We start from the raw sequence: 18,382 nt of genomic DNA, 5'->3' as shown, positions 1-18,382 counted from the left end.
TGATCTTGTGGATTGCGGGTCACAGAGCGGTGTGTGTCTGTGTTAATTTCAAGGCCCAGTGCGTCCCTTGTGCGGGTGAATTCCCACAGCTCAGATCTCAAGGACATGGCCTTTCTTATATATATATATATAAAAGTCTTCTCCCCCTCGGCCCCTCCACTTACTGCCATCCTCCCCTACCCTGGGGCTTTTTATTATCTCCTCTGGCCAACGAAGGTCCTGACATGCCAATTTCACAAGGAAGGGCGAAGGCCAAGGAAGTTTTGTCTCCATCCCCACGGCCAGATTTTCCCAGAAGCCAAAAGGAGTGTATTTTGCTGGTGGGTGGTGGGCGTATACAGGATTTTTTAAAATTATTTTTTTTTCCTCCCCTGAAAAGCTCTGCTGTTCTGTGCATCAGTCCCAGGGGAGGGGGACTGCTTGTTTTATCTCCCCATAACCAAGACCCTCACCTCCAGATAAAGGGCTCAGAGTTGGGGGAGGTCGTGGAAAGCTGCTTGCAACTGATAACAGTCTTTTGTATCAGCCCTGGGCACAGAGTGCCGGGGAGGCGGCAGTAAATTCCTCAGTCTGATTACAATACCACCCCATGTGGCTGTGCGTGACCGCATTTCATTGTGCTAACTACAGATGGAGGCATATTTTCCAGGGTCTCCCAAGCCTCCCCCTCCCCTGCCTTACACACACACACACACACACACACACACACACACACACACACACACACACACACACACACCCTTTAAATCTTCCTCCTTCATGGTTTCTTCTTTCTGGTGCATGATGAATTTGCTGGCAAAATGTTTACTGAAAAATTATTTTTTTCCCTTCTATCTTTCCCAAGGTAAATGCCCCTCCCCCTACTTTGGCCAGGAGTAGGCAGCTTTGAAAACTGTCTTCTGGATTGTTCGGTCTCCATCATTCTCTAGTTCCAGGTGTTAGATAATTAGGTGGCATTCTGGGGCTCATCAGTAGATGAGACTTAGGACCATGGATCTACGGTCAGGGGAGACCTTAGAGGTCATCTGGTCTAAGCTTCTGCTTTTACAGGTAAGGAAAGGGAACTGCAGGGAAGTGCAGAGATTTGGCCAAGGTCTCCTACCTAGTAGGGGGTAAAGTTAGGATTCAAACCCAGGTCCTTTGATACCTCGTCCCACTGTCCCACACTGCCTCGGCATCTTTGTTGCATCTTTCCCTCCAAAATCTCTTTCTTTAGTCCCATTCCTTTCCATGGAAGGAGCCAGTCTTAGGAATGGCCGTCCAGGAAGGCTTCCTATTTCTGGTAAGTCGAGCCTTTGCTGCTCCCTTTGGCGAGTTCTGCTGGACATTTTAACAAAAGCAAGTCAGCACATCTCGGAGTTATGGAGCTGTTAGCCTCTTCCACATCATCTGGTCAGACATTCCCAGAGTTGGATGGGGCTTAGGAGATGGCCTGAGCAGATGTCTCTTCTCCAGCATCCCTGAAAGGTCTTCTGGCCTCCACTTGAAGACCCCGGTGTGGGGGAGCCTCCAGCTTCAGTTCCTCAGTGAAGTCGTTGTTTCAGCTTTGAGGGGGTGCCTTCCTTCCACTGACCCCGATCTCCCACAGGCTTTTATTTTCTGGTTGAGGGAACGCTTTGCTCCAGGCCACACAGGTGGCAAGGAGCAAAGCTCCAATGTGAAGTCTCTCTTCTGACTCCAAGTCTTCCACATGGGACTCCGAGCTCCCACAGGGCAGAGAGGAGTTTGGACTCCTGGCCATGCTGCGAACAGGATGGATTCCTGACTTGTGTTTATTGTATTCTGGAGGCTTTTGTCTCCTCTGTTTTAAAACGCAAATGTCATGCTGTGGCCAGTGCTAAACAGCAGTTCTCTTGGGGGCAGAGCGAGTCAGGACAGAGCTGTTTGGGAAGGCATTGACAGTGTTCGTGCTTGGATGGACCAGCAACAGGACAAGACTTTTGTAGCCAATTTGCTTGTTGGGTCTACTGCCTCTAGCCCTGGAGGTCATGGGACTCCTGCGGACTTCTTTATCTGCTTCCTAGGCCAGATCTAGGCCTGGAATGGGCCTCAGAGGCCATTTTACAGACAAGGAAACTGAGGCTCAACGGGAAGGTAAAGTAACTCTCCCAAGGTCACACACATTGTCAGAGGCAGGATTTGAACTCAGATCTGTGACTGTAAAGCCAGTGGCTTTCTCCACTGGTTTTCCTCCTCAGTCCTGCTGGTGGGGCCTCTTGCTCCGCTGAGTAAATTGTGTTCAGCCTTACCAGGTGGAGATAAATGATCCTCCCCCTCCTCTTTCACCCTGTGATTTTTCTATTTCGAATTCTCTCTTTGAGCCCTCAGTGGGCATGAGTTGGTGGCATGAATGAGCCCCTAAGTCCACCGATCCTTGAGGTTTGTTGCTGGGCCATCTTGAGATTGTTAAGGTCCTGGAGGTTAGGGGCTGCCCCTTCTCCGCAGAGCCATGACTGGTGTGAAAGGTAGACAGGGTACCTTGGGCTCACCAGGGCTTGGTCCACCAGACCACTTCCCCTCTGCCCAGACTCTGGCAGGGCCTAGTAAACTGCTAAGTAAGCTGGAGTATGGGGCCCTAGCAACAGACTGTGTGACTGCCACGTTCTGACATGATCATCTGAAGACTGGTCACTGAGTAATAGACACGTTTGCCCACTGAAGCCTAGGAGAGATGGCTCCTTAGGCATGAAAGGCTTACACCTTGGGGAGAAACTTGTGCTCCTGATTATGCCATGAATCCTTACAGAGTTATAGACAGCATGATGTAGAGACTGAAGACATGGGTCTGGAGTCAGGAGGGCTGGGGGGTTTTGTCTGTCCCACTTCAAACACATACTAGCTCTGTGGAGCAAGACACGTACCCTCTGAGGGCCTCATCCTCATGTATAAAACAGGCATGACAAAACATGTATTAATTAGCTATTATGCACTAGGCGGGGGTGGGGAACCTGTGGCCTTGAGGTGGCAGGTTTCCCTGGAGAAATAGAGGTAGAAGTGAAGCAGTTCCTCCCTAAAATAGTCATGGGGACAACATCACTCTTAAGAGTTAAGCGTATAGGACAGAGATGAAGATGGCCTGGGCTGTCACTGGCATAGGGAACTTCCTGAGGGGGAAAGGCCTTCTTTGCAACTTACCCAGAGCATCATCGTTAAAATACTTGCCCAGAGTCATACAGCCAGTATGGATTAGGGGCGAGGCTTAAACCCACACCATCCCAGCTCTCTTGACGTATGCCAAGCTGATTCTTCATAGGACAGAGTTGTTGCTGTTGGGTTGTTCAGTTGTGTCTGACTCTTTGTGCCCCTGTGGATCATGCTGTGTGTGGGAGTCTTCTGGGCAAAGGTAATGGAGTGCTTGGCTATTTCCTTCTCCCATATAAGAGAATATATGGGCTGAATTCATAGTAATAGTAGCTTGGAGAGTGAGGTACAGCCTCATGTAGAAGATGATGCAAGCTGCACCTTGAAGAAAAATAGCTGTTCTAAGAGATGGAAGCGAGGAGGACATGTGTTCTTAGGCACAGTGGGGGGAGTGACCTGTACAAAGAAGCAGAGAAGAGAGCTGGAATGTGGCATAGGCTATTTGTTTGAATTCATGCAGGGGTGTGGAGTGTCCTAAGCCTGGAAGGGTAGGCTGGGAACAGAGCAGAAAGGGGCCGTGCCCAACAGAAGAGCCTACCCTTGATCCCAGAGGGATCCCAGGGAGCCTCTGGAATTGATGGAGCAGGGGAGTGACATGGGCTGGACTGTACTTAGGGGAAATGCCTTAGGCAGCTATTGTGGAGGATGAACTGTAGTGGAGAGAGTAAACTATAGAGGTTAGAGGGAGTCCACTTTGGAGGCCGTCACCCTCGCCAGGAGACAGTTGATGAGGGCCTGAGCCAGGGACCCAGTAATTCACTGGATCCTAGCACTAACCCAGGAAGGCAAAGGTCACATCTAACCTTTCATCACCTCATCTCCTGCCTCAGTATCCCTTTCTCCCTTCATGGCCACCAGCCTTACATTATGCTGCATAGAGCACATCATAGACCTTAAAATGCCAGAAAAGCATGAGCTGTTATTTTCCTGTCTGATTTTGTTTCTGCCCCTCTGCTGCTTTGAGCAACTGTGGTTGTTTCAAAATCATTTAAACAGTAATGATTTCTCTACCCTTTTTTCTGCATTTGGATTCCTGCTACAAATGGCTTTGGTGGAGAGCCCCTCATGGGGCAAACTGTATGTGGGGCTTGTGGGGGAGGGGGCAGAGAGAGACGCTTTTATAGGGAAAATGCAGATTTTCTCTTTTCTCCCCCCTGCGTATGTACATGTGTGTGCGCGTGTGTGTGTGGGTGTGCGTGTTCACCTTTGAGGCAGAGAGATGGAAGGCTGTGTGTTCAGCTGATATTAAAGAGACAGCATTATCACTGTTGCAGTTTCCATTAAAGGATAAAAGGGCTGTTTCATGACTAAACCCTTGAAGATTAATTAGGACTTGAATGTATTAGGATTCTGTTTTAAAGGACTGATGGGGGTGGGGGGTGCTCTGCAAGAGAGAGAATGCAGTTGACTTGAACCCCGCAAGAAGCTCCCTTCACTCCTGTAGAGCTTTGAAATGTCATTCATAAAGGTGTGTGCAGGAGGCGGGACGTCTTCGCCATCAGCTCGGGGATTGGATTGCCTGGTGTTCCCTAAGGGTTAAATTGGGATAGCCATATAGGGGGTGGGGGGTGGGCAGCCGTCCTTCCCCTTGACCTTGTTGGCCCTGGCCACGCTCAGCTCCCACTGAGCCATGGCCAGTCAGAGTCTTCGTGAAGCTGCCCAGACAATCCCAGAATGTGTCCGACTTGCTGATGGCTCCAAACGGTGCTTTTGGTGCTTAGCAGGACCTCCTGCCTCCTTGCGGGTCTAGCCCAGGTGGAGTAGGAGCTGAGTCCCCTTGGGAGGGTTCATAGCAAAGGACAGGCGAGGTTTACTTAGCATAGGGGAAGCAGACGTCGTGACCACCCGGATCCTCGGCCTGATAATGTAGTCACTCTCTGACCCCTTGTTCTCTTGTGATTTATATTAGATGCACAGAGATCAGTGAGTCCAAGGAGTCAAGAGCTTTGGGGTTTTGTCCTGTCTCTGCCACTGTCTCTTTGGGTGACCAAGTAGCTCCAGTGTCCCTTATTACCGGCAGGACCAAGTACAAACCCTTCGGTCTCTGAAGCCCTTCATGCCCTGGTCCCCTCTGCGCTTTCCACTGCCCAGCGTGTTCTCTTGGGTCCAGTGCCCCAGCTCCTGGCCCTTCCATCTCTTGGCTCTGGGCATTTCGTGTCACTGTCTCCCATGCCTGGATTGCTCTCTTCATCCTGGCTTCCTTCAAGTCCCAGCTAAAGTCTTGCCTTCTCAGGACATTATTCCCAATTCTTCTCAATCTTAGTGCCTTCCCTCACTGACCAGCTCCAGTTATCCCGTGTGTATCTTATTTGTACGTAGTTGTTTTCATGTCGTCTTCCCCATTGAACTGTGAGCTCCTGCAGAGCAGGGCAGTTTTTTGGTCTTTCTTTGTATACCTAGCACCTAGCATAGTGGGCTCTTTGAATTGACTTGACCTGGGATAATTCACCTCACTGAGTCTCCATTTCCTTATCTACCAAATGAAGTAGTTAGACTTTTGTTGTTCTTCATCCGTGTCTGGCTCTTGGGGTTTTCTTGGCATGGATACTGGAGTGATTTGCTATTTCCTTCTCCAGCTTATTTTACAAACAAGGATACTGAGTTAAACAGGGTCAAGTGAGTTGCCCAAGGTCACATAGCTAGTAAGTGTAATTCAATTATATGGCCTCTAAAACCCCTCCCAGCTCTGACATTCCCTGTTCTAAGGCCCTTCCCAGTTTCCCAGTTCTGACACTCTCTTGTTCTAAAGCCCCTCCTAGCTCTAACATTCCCTGTTCTAAGGCCCCTCCCAGCTCAGATATTACCTGTTCTAAGGCCCCTTCCAGCTCAGATATTACCTGTTCTAAGGCCTGTCCCAGCTCTGATATTCCTTGTTCTAAAACCCCTCCCAGCCCTGACAATCTGTTCTTAGGATTCTTCTAGCCATAGAGTAAAAGTGCCTTTAAGCTTTGGCTTTCAGGCTTAGCGCATTCTTCATTAACCTGAGGGACCTAAATGTTAGCTGTCATCCTGGGAACCCTGATCGCTCATGGAATCATAATGCCAGGTTTGCAGTAGGAGAAGGCTGGCTACGTGTGGTGTTGTACTTACTGTGTGGAGTGGCCGGCAGTGACCCAGCCCTGTCACTTTAGTAATTTGTAATCTGATGGCACTAATGCAAATGATAACGCAGCCAAGTGAGACAGAAACATAAAAGCAGCATTTTAGTAAATCTGGGATCTCCTCATTGTGGGCCTCCCTCATTTGGGGCATCTCACAGGCCATCTCCATCTTCTCAGCCTAGGTCGATGTCCTCCACAGTCTCCTGCTGGAGGCGTCTTGATGCTTTTAGAGTACCGTTTGGGACCATTGAGCTTCCTGTCTATTATCCCTCACCCTCACTACATCACCCACCCACCTCCTTTTTTATTATGCATTTACTCAGCTCCGTCCCTTTCCTGCTTCTCATGGTGAGATCTTCATTAAAAATGTGAGGCAGCCTGGTGGTGTCCGCCATGGCCTTTCTATTGCCTCTTGGGTCTCCAGGCAGCTTTTGTTCCTCACAGAATTTGGTGCTTCTGCCTTTCAGAACAATGCAGCATCCTTAAGGGAACATACATGTTGAAAAGATGGGGCAACACATAGACATAACCATACAATGTACAGGTCGGGGATGGTTATGTCCTGGAACTCAAAGGTCAAGAGACATTCAGACCAGACACCGAGGAGAACATGCAGTCTCTTCTATCTAGAATGATTTGAGAAGTTTTGAAGTGGGCCTTGGAGAAGGTTCAAGGGGAGAAATAAAGTAAATCTGTGGGAGAGTTAACTGGCCCACCTGGACCACAGCCCCACTGAGTAGTTCCATCTGATGCTAGACACAGTACTGAGATGTCCAACATCTGTTGTGCTTGAGTTGGGGGATTCTTACCGAGGAAGAATAAACAGAGGCAAATAGACCACAGTCACTGGGACTGGGTGACTCATGTCCACCCCCCAGCCCTTTGTGACCCCCAACACGCACAAGGTCCTTTGACCCTTCACCCACAGAAAATGTTTTGTACCCATGATCTCTTTCATGGGCCTTCAGAGTCTTTATCAGGAACATGAATGGAATGGGATATCAGTTGGGTTCAGAGATTTTCCAGTTTCATTCTGGTTCAGTGATTCTGGGGAGCAAATAGGTTTGAGTCTTTTCTGTACTAGTTTAGTGGGTGGCTTCCCCTCTCCCCTTATGCCATCTCTGGACCATTATACTTCCTGCCTAGAAGGCCCTTCTTCCTCATTCTGGCCCTGTGGAATCCCTAGGTTCCCTCCAGACTCATCTCAAGTTCTATTTCCTGCTGGAAACCCATCCTGAGGCTTTATTGCCCTTACAGAAATTACTTTGTATATCGCATGCATTGACTTATCTTGTGTTTTCTTTGATAGAATTTAAGTTTCTTGAATAACACGTGACTAGGTTATTACTTTGTCAGAGTCTATACAAAGTAATTACTGGAGGACATCCAGAAAGGCCTTACGTAGGAGAATGGGGTGTTCAAGGAAGACTAGTACCTCTTGTGTGAGGGCTTGCCAAGCTGTTTTCAGGGTTGCTCATTTACCTTTGGGGCTCACCTTCATCCAACTCTCAACTATGGCTCCAGGAAGTTGTAGCATGCCTAACAGCTACATCTCAGTAAACCATCTCAGCAGATGGATTAAACCAGGTTGAGGGTAACCAATGGGCCTTCGACCCATTGCTGAGTTAGGGGAGTATCTACCCCCAGCATGTGAAAAGTTCCCTCAGCAGAATGGACAAATGAGAATAATTTGTTCCAGTGCCAAGGTCATCTGTATCCTGGGCCATCCTGACTTTTGTCTTGCCACTGGACTTCAGTGATTCTGGAAAAGAGAGTGAGGCTGACAACTTTGTGCCATTCTGCCTCACTTAAATCCAATTCACAAGCAAGTCAAGACACTCTTAGAAAAAGCAAGACGAAACAACCACAACAATGTAGGAAATGGCACCTGAGCTTGGAAGGGAGCTTGGGATTTCAAGGTATGGAAGTGAAAAGAGAGAGCATTGCAGGTATGAGGGACAGCTTATATACAGTTCCCCTACACACACACACACACACATATGCATTGGATGGATAACACAATAAAGACTAGCATTTTTTAGACCATGGGATCCCATCTCCTGTGTTCCCCATGAGAGCAAACACACTTTTGACAAGTAGGACTTTCTTGACCAGGATGTCACCATTTCAGTGACATCCCCAGACACCTTCCCAATTGAGCCAAGCCTCACGTGATGATTACTTGCACCGTTCAATGGAAGCAGCTGACCAGCCCTGCAGCCAAGGCTGTGACAGCCACTGAGGCAGACACAGACCAGATGAGGACAGGAGTTTGCTGAGCACCCCCACAAGGACCAGCGTTCTCCTTGGAAGTGTTCAAGCAGAGGCTGGTGACCGTCACCGCCGTCACTTGTCTGTATGTGCCATAGCAAGGATCCCTTTTGAACATGAATGGGACTCGATGGCTGCTGAGGTCAGTTCCACCTCAAAGCTTGACCCCACTCTGCCAGCCAATCCATCAACCCCATGGCAACTAAAGATAGTGAAGACCTAAAGGGAGGCAGAGGCAGAGTTTAGAATTCCTCCCAGCCCCAAAACCGTCTTTCCTTAGACCCCAACCAAAACTGAGGGTCAGCCTTTAACATGTTGTCCATGTGCGCAGGCACCCTTCATGTGTTTTTACACTCTGAACTTAACAAGCACCAAATAAAACAGGAATTTCCATGTATGTAAAAGAACAGAGAGAGGCTTGTACATGTTATTGCTGGTCTCTAGTGTATTAAGCTTACTTTTCTTTTTAAATAGATAATCAGTTCAACCTGTAGCTTTCAAAGCTGCTCCAGTTGTCTCTGCTTCTTTCTGACTTTCCTTCTGTTCTTTTTTTTTTAAAAGATGCCTCAATTACCTGGCTCTTTCTACTTCTCTCTGTATTTCTTCTTCTTCTCTCTCTCTGTCTGCCCCTTCTCCCTCTCTCTCTCTTGTTCTTCCTTCTCCCTCTCTCCCTCCCACTCCCTTCTTCTCTCTGTCTCTATCCCTTCTCTTTTTCCTTCTCTTCCTCTCTATTTTCTCTGTCCCTCTCTCTTTTTTACCCATCTCTTTTTCTCTCACTCTGTCACCTTCCCTCCCCACCCTTTTCTCCTTCCCTCCCTTTCTCTTCCTTCTGTCTCTGTCCCTTCTCTTTTTCCCTCTTTCTTCCTCTCTATTTTCTCTGTCCCTCCTTTTCTCTCTCTTTTTCTCTTTTTTACCCATCTCTTTTTCTCTCACTGTCACTTTCGCTCCCCACCCTTCCCTCCTTTTCTCTCTCCCCCCTTTCTCTTCCTCCTTCTGTCTCTGTCCCTTCTCTCTCCCTCTTTTTTTCTTTGTTCTCTCTCTATCCCTCTCTCCTTCTTTCTCTCTGTCTCTCCCCCTTCCCTCTGTCTCTGTCTTTCTCTCCCTCTCTGTCTCTCACTCCCTCCCCACCTGCTTCTCTCTGTCTCTTTCTTCTGTCTCTTCTTCCTGCCTGCCCCTCCCTGCCCCCTTATTCTCCCACCGCTCCACTGGAATAAAAAAGAAGACGCCCTTGGAACAAATGTACTGAGTCAGGCTCTTGGTCTGCATCTTGCGCCCCCTGTCCCTCCCCATTCTCACCAGGGGTGCTGTCGCTGGTCATTGCATTGCCTCTAGGTGTTGTGGTTACTGTGTCCCTGCTCTTCTGGTTCTCCCTCCTTCTCTCTGCATCAGTTCCTTCAGGTCTTCCCAGGTTTCTCTGCATCTCCCCTTTTGTCTTTCTGGCCATGCCATGATATGTTCAGCCATTCCCCAGTATTTGGGTCCCTTCTTTGCCAGTGCAGAAAGAGCTGCTATCAATAGTTGGTTTCATGGGAATCTTTCTCTCATATCGTTGGGATATCACATTAAGCCTTCAGGGGACATTTTTCTGGTTGGCCTCTTCCTTCTCCTCCCATCCCCTACTTCTTCTTTTATCTCTGAGAAGTAGCTATAATTCTTCATTATCATCCTTTTGTCCTCGGCTTCTTTTTTTTTACTTTTGCTCCAGAGTCTGCCTTAGTCCCAGATAACTAGTAATCAACTCCTGGAACACAGCAGTGTGCCTCCCAAGGAAGGGTTGGGAGTGAATGGGGTGAGTGGGGGGTGGTCATCACAGCTTCCTGACCAGGCATGTTAACAAGCATTCTCTGCTTGGACCTGAGCCCCTTCTCACCCAGGCCTACCTCGATCCCCCTCCCATTCATCCACATTAACCCTTTGACCACCATAACACTGATCTTTTTGTTTGGGGCTCAGGGCCAGATGACGAAGCTACAGAAAACACGCAAGAGAAAAAAGCAGCAGCCCTGGAAGAAAAAACAGATGCCCTTGGCGAGGAAGAGGATGATGAAGATGAAGACGACGAAAGTCTTCCGGGGTGTACTTTGTTCATCAAAAACCTCAATTTCTCCACAACAGAGAAGACACTGAAAGAAGTGAGTAATTTGTTGGCAAGGCGGGAGGAAGTGGGCTTGAGAATGTCTGTGATGGTCACTTGGCACTAAGTGGGGTCATGAGCTCCCCATCACAGGGAGGATTCAAGCAGCGGCTGACTGATCATCTGTCAGGGATGTTGTCCAAAGGATTCCTAGAAAGTTGGGCTAGAGATGAGCATCCCATATTCACCTTCCGTGAGTTCTCTGACCTCAGGCAAGGAGTTCACCCCTCTGGGCTTCAGACTGGATGGCCTCTAAGGGCCGCTCCATCCCTTGGCCTGTGACTGCGACATCCTGTGGCAGCCGGGCATTCTTCTTCTTGAACTTTCCTTCCATTGACCCTGGAAAGGCTTCCCCTTGTCTTATAGCCAGTCGCTTCCATCCAGTGGGGTCACCTGCTGCTTAGCCCACCCTCCTGTTTCTGGATCAACTTTGGGACTCGTGGGGCAGTTAGGTCCGAGTCAGGCACTGCCCCTGTGAAAGAGGCGACGTCCTTTCCAGGCCAAGGTTCTCTTTCTTTTCAAGCCTTCTTTGTGTGCCCTCTCTGGCCAGGGGGGCCTCAGATGAGGGATTCTGATTTGTCCCAATTCCACAAACACCAGTGATGTGCACTGCCAGTCCTTTGAGGAGCGCTCAGGTGGTAGAAATACAGTGAAAGACCCTGTGTCCAAGGACGCAGACCTGCCTATCCATTGCAATAGCAATTAAGCACTTTGCAGACCTGATAGTGATGCTGAATAGCTGTGACTGCTGCACCTGATAAAATATAAAACCCATGAATTGCACATACAAGGGCTGGGGCAGGGGACCAGGAAGGGCCTCCCCAGAAGGTAACTCTTGAGCCATGAAGGAAGCCGCCGTTACAGGAGGCGGAGATGAGGAGGGACAGCAGGGGCAAAGGCCCGGAGATGGGGGAGCTGTGACTCCATCTCTCCTCTCTGGGCCTGGGTACATGAGGAAGAGCCAGGACGTGACCTTGGCCAGACTGGAGAGCGCATGATGGAGCCGGGCCGTGAGCGGCTTTGGTGCCAAACAGGGGAGTTTCCATTTGTCGTTCAAAGTTAGGGAGTCCCTGAAGTCTGGAATAGAGTGATGACATGGCCAGACCTGCTCTTCAGGGAAATCCCTCGGCCAGTTGTGCGGAGGATTGAGCACGATCTGGTTGGAGAGAAGCCACGCGCTTGAGAAAGGACTGAGGAGCAAGTAGACGCTGGGCTGTGATGGCTGGGGGGGCTTACCCTGACAGAGAGACTTATTGGGCTTCAGAGAAGGGAGAGACACTGTAAGCAGAAATCAGAAGAGGGGGCCTCTGGGGCGAGTGTTGTCCACCCCCTCATTTCGAGCAGGAAATGATTCTCGGGGCCGTCAAAGCCAACCCTCTCATTTTAGAGGTGAGGAAACTGAGGCCCAGAACTAGAGAGTGCCTGACGTAGATTTTGAATCTTGGCAGTCCTGATTTGAATTCCAGTGCCCCAGTGTGCAGTGAGGGCTCCGCTGCTCGGGAGGGGTGGCTCAATGACCTTACAGTCAGGCCATCACAAGGGCATGGGAGCTGGGTGCCTCTCCTTGGGGCTCCTCAGAGTCCTTGCCAAGTGCACTGTAGGGATTTTGTGGAGGTAATGGCTGGAGTAGATGGCCCCTGGGCCATCTTCAAACTCTGGTCCTTGAAACTGAGGCCACCAGAGAAGGGAATGAGCTCAGCTCAAGCCGTGCCCTCGGAGGATGGGGAGAAGGGGAAGGCGTTCGGGTGAAGGCAGCAGGGTGGGCCATTGGAGGGGCCAAGGTCTCAGGTTCCTTCCCACAGCCACGCCTCAGGAAGCCTGGGAAACCTTGCAGCCAGGACACCTTGAGCGGCAAGGACTCGCCGTGTGGGAGAGCCTGAGGTCCTCCTGACACTGAAGGCCTTTCTGTCTTTATGCCACCTTGCAATCTGCTTATCAGCTCAGGCACCTTCCCTGCCAGGTGTGTATGGACATGTTAGTGTGTCCAGGTAACTTCCACCAAAGCTGTGATCCAGTGGTTTCTCACCTTTGTTTATGTCATGGGCCCCTTGAGAAGACTGGTGAAGAAGCCCTCCTTAGAGTAAGGTTTTTAAATGCATACAAAAAGATACACAGGATAACAAAGGAGACCGGTTACTATGATGAAATACGGAGTGAGTTGGGTGGTATGGAGGGCCTGGAGGACCTGAGTTCAAATCCAGCCCCAGATGCTAGCCTTGTGACCCTGGGCAAGTCACTTCACTGCCATCTACCTCAGTTTCCTCTTCTGTCAAATGGGAATAATAAAAGCATCTCCCTCCCAGGGTTTTTGTGAGAATAAAAAGAGTTAATATTGGTAAAGTGCTTTGTGTAACTTAAAGCATTATATAAATGCTACTATCATTATAAAAAAAAGAGCTAAGAATGGGTTAAGAATGGCTCATCTAGAAGGATCTCGGTAATCACAGGATTGTGGAAGTAGAGAGGCCAGGTCGTTGTTTTACAAGTGAGCAGACTGAGGCCCAGAGAGGTGCCGTGACTTAGAGGTCCCAGATTTAGAGCCAGAAAGGATGGGAGTGGGCCTCCAGTCTGGCCCCCCTTGCCATCCTCCTAGTTCACCTGCCCCTGAACCCTGCTGCTCCCCGATCCACCCAGCGGGCGCAGCGGATATATTTGAAAACGTATGTCTGTTGGTAGAACATGGAGATGGTGCCCAGCTTGGCAAGGACTTAGCCAGGCTCACGCAGATGACCGGCAGCCTCGAACCCCAGGCTTCGCAGGCCATCCGAACCACACTGCCCCTCCTCGTTGGGATTTGGTGCTGCAGAGACCCTCCTTCAAAGAGGGTAAAAGCTGCTTTTTGTTGCTCAGGAGTGTCCAACTCTTCGTGACCCCATGGGCCGCACTGGCTGCGGGGTGTTTTTGGCACAGACACTGGAGTGGTTTGCCATTTCCTTCTGCAGTGGATTAAGTCACACAGGTTAAGTGACTTGCCCAGGGTCACACAGCTAGTAAGTATCTGAGGCTGGATTTGAGCTCAGGTCTTGCTGATTCCAGGCCCAGTGCTCTTATCCTGTGAGCCATTTGGAGGTCTCTATTTAGAAAAAAAGGATAAAAAGCCCCTTTGCTCTGAGCTGTCTATCACATGGGGCTACCCTGGGAAAAGTGCTTAGTCTGCCTTCGTCCCACTTTCTTCATTCTCAAAGTAGGAAGAGGGCTCTCTGAGGGACAGTCTGAAGATTTTGAGGGTAGAGTTTCTTACACGAAATGGGTTTGGGGCTGGGGGACGTGCTCCTAATTCCCATCACAGTACCGGCTTCTCCTTCCCCACCTCCCTCCTCCTTGGTGGGATCCTATAACCCCACATACACCAATCAAGGGAGCATTTATTGAGCCAGGCACTGTGCTGGGCACTGGGGATATTGGGCAGCTTGGGGCTCCAAAGTGCACAGGTCCTTGGGCCTGGAGTCAGGGAGATCTGAGTTCAAATCCATCGCCAGACATTCACTAGTTAGGTGACCTTGGGCAAGATACTTAACCTCTGCTTGCCTCAGTTTTCTCATCTGTAAAACGGGAGTAATAACAGCACCTGACTTGTAGGGTTGTTGTGAGAAGACATGTGAAGTACTTTGTCGTCTTTAAAGCACTTTATAAAAACTTGTCTTCCTCCTCGTTGTTGTACAAAAGTGAGCTCTGATCCTTGCCATCCCCATTTACAGAGGAGATTTCCTCCTGCTCCTCATGAGCAGACTTCCTCCTCTCTGGACTTGGAGGTCCTCTGGGTCAGGCTGGGGAGGCACCCTGGGGCGCTGGAAAGAACACTCGGCTTGAAGTCCGAAGCCCCAGAGTCAGACCCCAGCTGTGTTGCTCATTGCGCTGGGGTGACCTTGGGCAAATCACTGAAACTCTCTGGCCTTAAGTTTCCTTCTCTGTAAAATGAAGGCATGGAACCAGGTCATCCTTATGTTCCCTTCTGGCTCAGCTGGTATCCTGAGGTTCCTCTCAGTTCTGCTATTCTGTGTTCTCAGAGCCCTCCTAACTCTGGCCATCTGTGCTTTAAAGTGTCCCGTTCCCCTCACCTTGACGTTGTATGTGCCAAGTCATTCCTCCCAGCTCCAACATTCCCTGTCCTGGGGCCCTCACAGCTTTGACATTCCTTGTTCTAAGACCCCTCTCAGCTGTACGTTCCCTGTTCTGAGGGCCCTTCCAGCTCTGACATTCCCTGTTCTAAGGTCCCTCCCAGCTCTAGCATTCCCTGTCCTCGGGCCCTTCCATCTCTGACATTCCCAGTTCTAAGACCCCTCTCAGCTGTACGTTCCTTGTTCTGAGGTCCCTCCCAGTTCTTACATTCTCTGGTCTCGGGTCCCTCCCAGCTCTAATATTCCCTGTTCTGAGGCCCCTTCCATTTCTGACATTCCCTGTTCTCAGACCCCTCCCAGCACTGACATTCCTTGTTCTAATGTCCCTCCCAGTTCTTACATTCTCTGGTGTCAGGTCTCCCCTTCTAGCTGTGCCGTCCCATGTTCTAAGGCCTTTCCCAACTTTGGCTTTGTGACATCTTGCCATGCTCACCTTTCCCTCTGTTGTGACCATTAATGATTCATGATCAATGAGGCACATAAGATTTGTCCTTAGTCCCTACCAAGACAGAGGATCATTTGCAGGGCAAACACTTTCAAAGGGGCCATTTTGGGTATGATTTAAGTTAAAACTCTCTCTTTTTTAGGTTTTCTCCAAAGTCGGAATGGTGAAGAGCTGTACTGTTTCCAAGAAAAAGAACAAAGCAGGTAAACTCTGAATTAGAAAACAGTTAATTGGGTTCCTGGGACAAGAGAGGATGAGCGTGGGGTGACGAGGATGGAGAGGCGGAGGGAGCAGAAAAGAGGAATGGCATCCCCCAAGGTTCTCTTGGCCTGTTTTAAAGGGTGTTTTCCTTAGCTGAAACCTTCAAGGCCCTGCTCCAGTAGCACCTTCCCAATGTCCTTTGCTCATTGTCGTGGCCAGTGGTCATGCCCCTAAGAACTCATCAGACTCGAGTGGACTCACACATTTGCGGGAGCGCTTTGTATCTCTCTCTGTCTCGCCCCATCATCTGATGATAATAGTACGTTGTAAGAATTGTATTGGTCACTTTTGTTTCTACGTTCCCTTCATTTTGAAGCTGCCACTTCTCCTTCCCCACCCAGCAAGCCAGGCCTTCTGAAAAACAATGAAAAGGAACAGAAAGGAAGCAGTTTGGTGAAACAAGCCAACACAGCACCAGAGCCTCACAGTCTGTGCAGGATTCCATGCCTCCAGTGCCCTGCCATTTTTAAGAGGGAGAGTCAGGCACCCCACCTTTGTAAAGGGTTCTTCTTTTGGGGGATTCTTTGGTTCTGCAATATAGGGGTGACTCCTCTTTGGTGTCCTTCCCCTGAGGCAACATTATGAAATCAATTATCATTGTCTGTTGTTCTGTAATTAATAGTCATCTGGGCCTCTGGTTCTCAGAACTTTTCTTATCCAGTGCCTCTGACGAGTGAGAAGCATCTATTAAGCACCAGCTGTCTATACCATGATGTACAGTTAGGCTGTGGTGGGAGGAACAGCGTTTCCAGTCATTCACTCTAATTTAAGAAGCTGCTGGCTCTGTGCTGGGGAGACAGAACATTTTCAGCAGGCCCTGTCCTCCTGGAGTTTCCATCTGACTTGAGCAGGATGTGATCTGTTCACAGAGAAGCAAATAGACAAATACACGTAAAGCGGTGAACAAGGAAATGGAGGAGGCAGAGAGGTGCCCAGAGCATCAGGAAAGAAGTACGTCTTCTGCAGGGAGCGGCAAATCAGTCTTCCTAGCAGGGATCTAGAACATGTGAGGGGGGAGCAATGTGCAGCAGGACTGCGAAGCCAGGCCATCAGTCAATGAGCATTTATTAAGCACCTCTTATTTTCCAAGCATCATAGAGAGGCATTTACTGTTTTATCAAAGTTAGACACAGGCCTGTCCTCGTGGAGCTCAGAGCCTACTAGGGAGAAGACAGACCCTCAGATAACATCAACGTGTTCTGCTCTGTTCAGCCTTTAAAGCTCTTCCCAGCCCAGCCCCTTCCTCTTTTTCCAGGCTGCACACACAACCCCTTCATAAACCCTGGGGTCTGGCCAGGCTGCCGACGTGCTGTTCCTCACACAAGAAGCTCCCCCTTCTCTCTTCTCTTTGTCCTGGCTGTCCCCCATGCCCAGTAGCCTCTCCTTCTTCTCTTCTGCCCCTCAGAATCCCTGGCTTCCTTCTGTGGGGGGCCTCTCCTTATCCCTCTGGCTGCAGGTAGTGCCTTCCCCTCCACAGTGTGCCCTTCTGTCTGCTCCGGGTGCATCTTATCAGTACCTTATGGCAGGCTACATCACCTGGTGGAGAGAGCGCTGGGCCACGAGTCAGGAAAACCTGAGTTCACATCTGGCCTCGGACACTTAATAGCAGCTGGCTCACCTCCGCCTGCCTCAGTTTGCTCATCTGTAAAATGAAGATCGTACTAGCACCTACCTCCAAGGTTGTTGAGAGGATGAAATGGGAGGATATTTGTGAGACAATTTGCAAACTTTGCAGGGCCAGTATCAGTGCTGGTCCTTGCCAGTACCTGTTTACGTGCATATTGTCTCTCTTTAGAACATGAGCTCCTTGAGGGCAGCGTCTGTTTTCCTTTTTTTTTGTATCCCCCCAGCACCCAGGGCTGTGCCTGGTACACAGTAGGTGCTTAATAAATGCTTGTTGGTTGATTGGCTCATTCTGACACTGAGAGCCTTAAATGCAATAATCCTATTCCTTTGTCTCACACGATTGGGTTTCACTGGCGTCTTATTCCTTTACTGGACTCCAAGCACCCTGAGGGCAGGTATCCAGTCTAGGGGCTGAGCCAGATGACTCCCAACAAAGGTGTTGTAGAGCACCATTTATGTCTTCTGCTCATGGTGTCTGCCTCTTGTTAGCACAGAATGGCCACCCAAGTCTTAAATCTCTCTCTCTCTCTTTCAGGTGTTTTACTGTCCATGGGGTTTGGCTTTGTGGAATACAGGAAGCCAGAGCAGGCCCAGAAAGCCCTCAAACAGCTCCAGGTAAAGGGCCGCCTGGCCTCGTGTCCTGGGTGGTAGATGACAGCATCCGGTGGTGCCCTGTAGTTTGGGAGGACACATGAACTCTTGACATGGGGTGGGGATCCCCAAGAACAGACAAGCCTGTGATTACAGCCCATCCCCCAGTGCCAGGGACAGTCCTCGCTCCCATCCTTCCCTGCCTACCGCCTGTCTGTCTTCTCACTGCATGGCGGAGAGAGCCCTTGACTTGGAGGCAGGAGGCCTAGGCTCCAATCCCTGCTCAGGTACCTCCTGCCCTTGGGGCTTTCTCATAGACTAGATGTGGGATTAAGTTGGCCCAGCATCCTGTCCTCTGCCACGTGGAGAGCTGTCTTGGGCAAGTTTGTCGCACTCTCTGGAACATGGTTTCCTCCTCCATGACCCAAGGGCCTTGAACATGGAACGATGGAAGCAGCTTGGGTTGGGAGCTGGAAGAGCTGGGTTCGAATCATTGTAACAGCAAACATTTCTACAGCATTTTAAGACTGGCAAAGTACTTTACATGTAATGCCTGATTTGGTCCTCACAGTGTCCCTGGAAGGTCAGTGCTCTTCTTACCCCCATTTTACAGTTGTAGATAGAGTGTCCCCCTGCTTGTGTCTCAGGTGGGACTTGAACTCTCTGACTCTCAGCTATGGCACTTTATCCAGTA

The 18,382-nt window shown here is 49.7% G+C and overlaps 1 protein-coding gene across 5 annotated transcripts in view; it reads left to right on the top strand.

Annotated features, from left to right (window-relative positions):
- The window catches only part of RBM19 (RNA binding motif protein 19), a 192,420-nt gene that overhangs the window by 32,478 nt on the left and 141,560 nt on the right, over positions 1 to 18,382 (top strand). For all 5 annotated transcript variants that reach the window (XM_020978046.2, XM_020978043.2, XM_020978045.2 and 2 more), the window contains exons 17-19: positions 10,467 to 10,645; positions 15,353 to 15,413; positions 17,633 to 17,712. In XM_020978046.2, coding sequence (XP_020833705.1) covers positions 10,467 to 10,645; positions 15,353 to 15,413; positions 17,633 to 17,712 — 320 coding nt within the window. The remainder of the gene's footprint in view (positions 1 to 10,466; positions 10,646 to 15,352; positions 15,414 to 17,632; positions 17,713 to 18,382) is intronic.

This window comes from Phascolarctos cinereus, unplaced genomic scaffold, assembly GCF_003287225.1.
Source record: "Phascolarctos cinereus isolate Bilbo 61053 unplaced genomic scaffold, phaCin_HiC Scaffold_4;HRSCAF=312, whole genome shotgun sequence".
Taxonomy (NCBI): domain Eukaryota; kingdom Metazoa; phylum Chordata; class Mammalia; order Diprotodontia; family Phascolarctidae; genus Phascolarctos; species Phascolarctos cinereus.
This window is presented reverse-complemented; position numbering and strand designations above follow the sequence as displayed.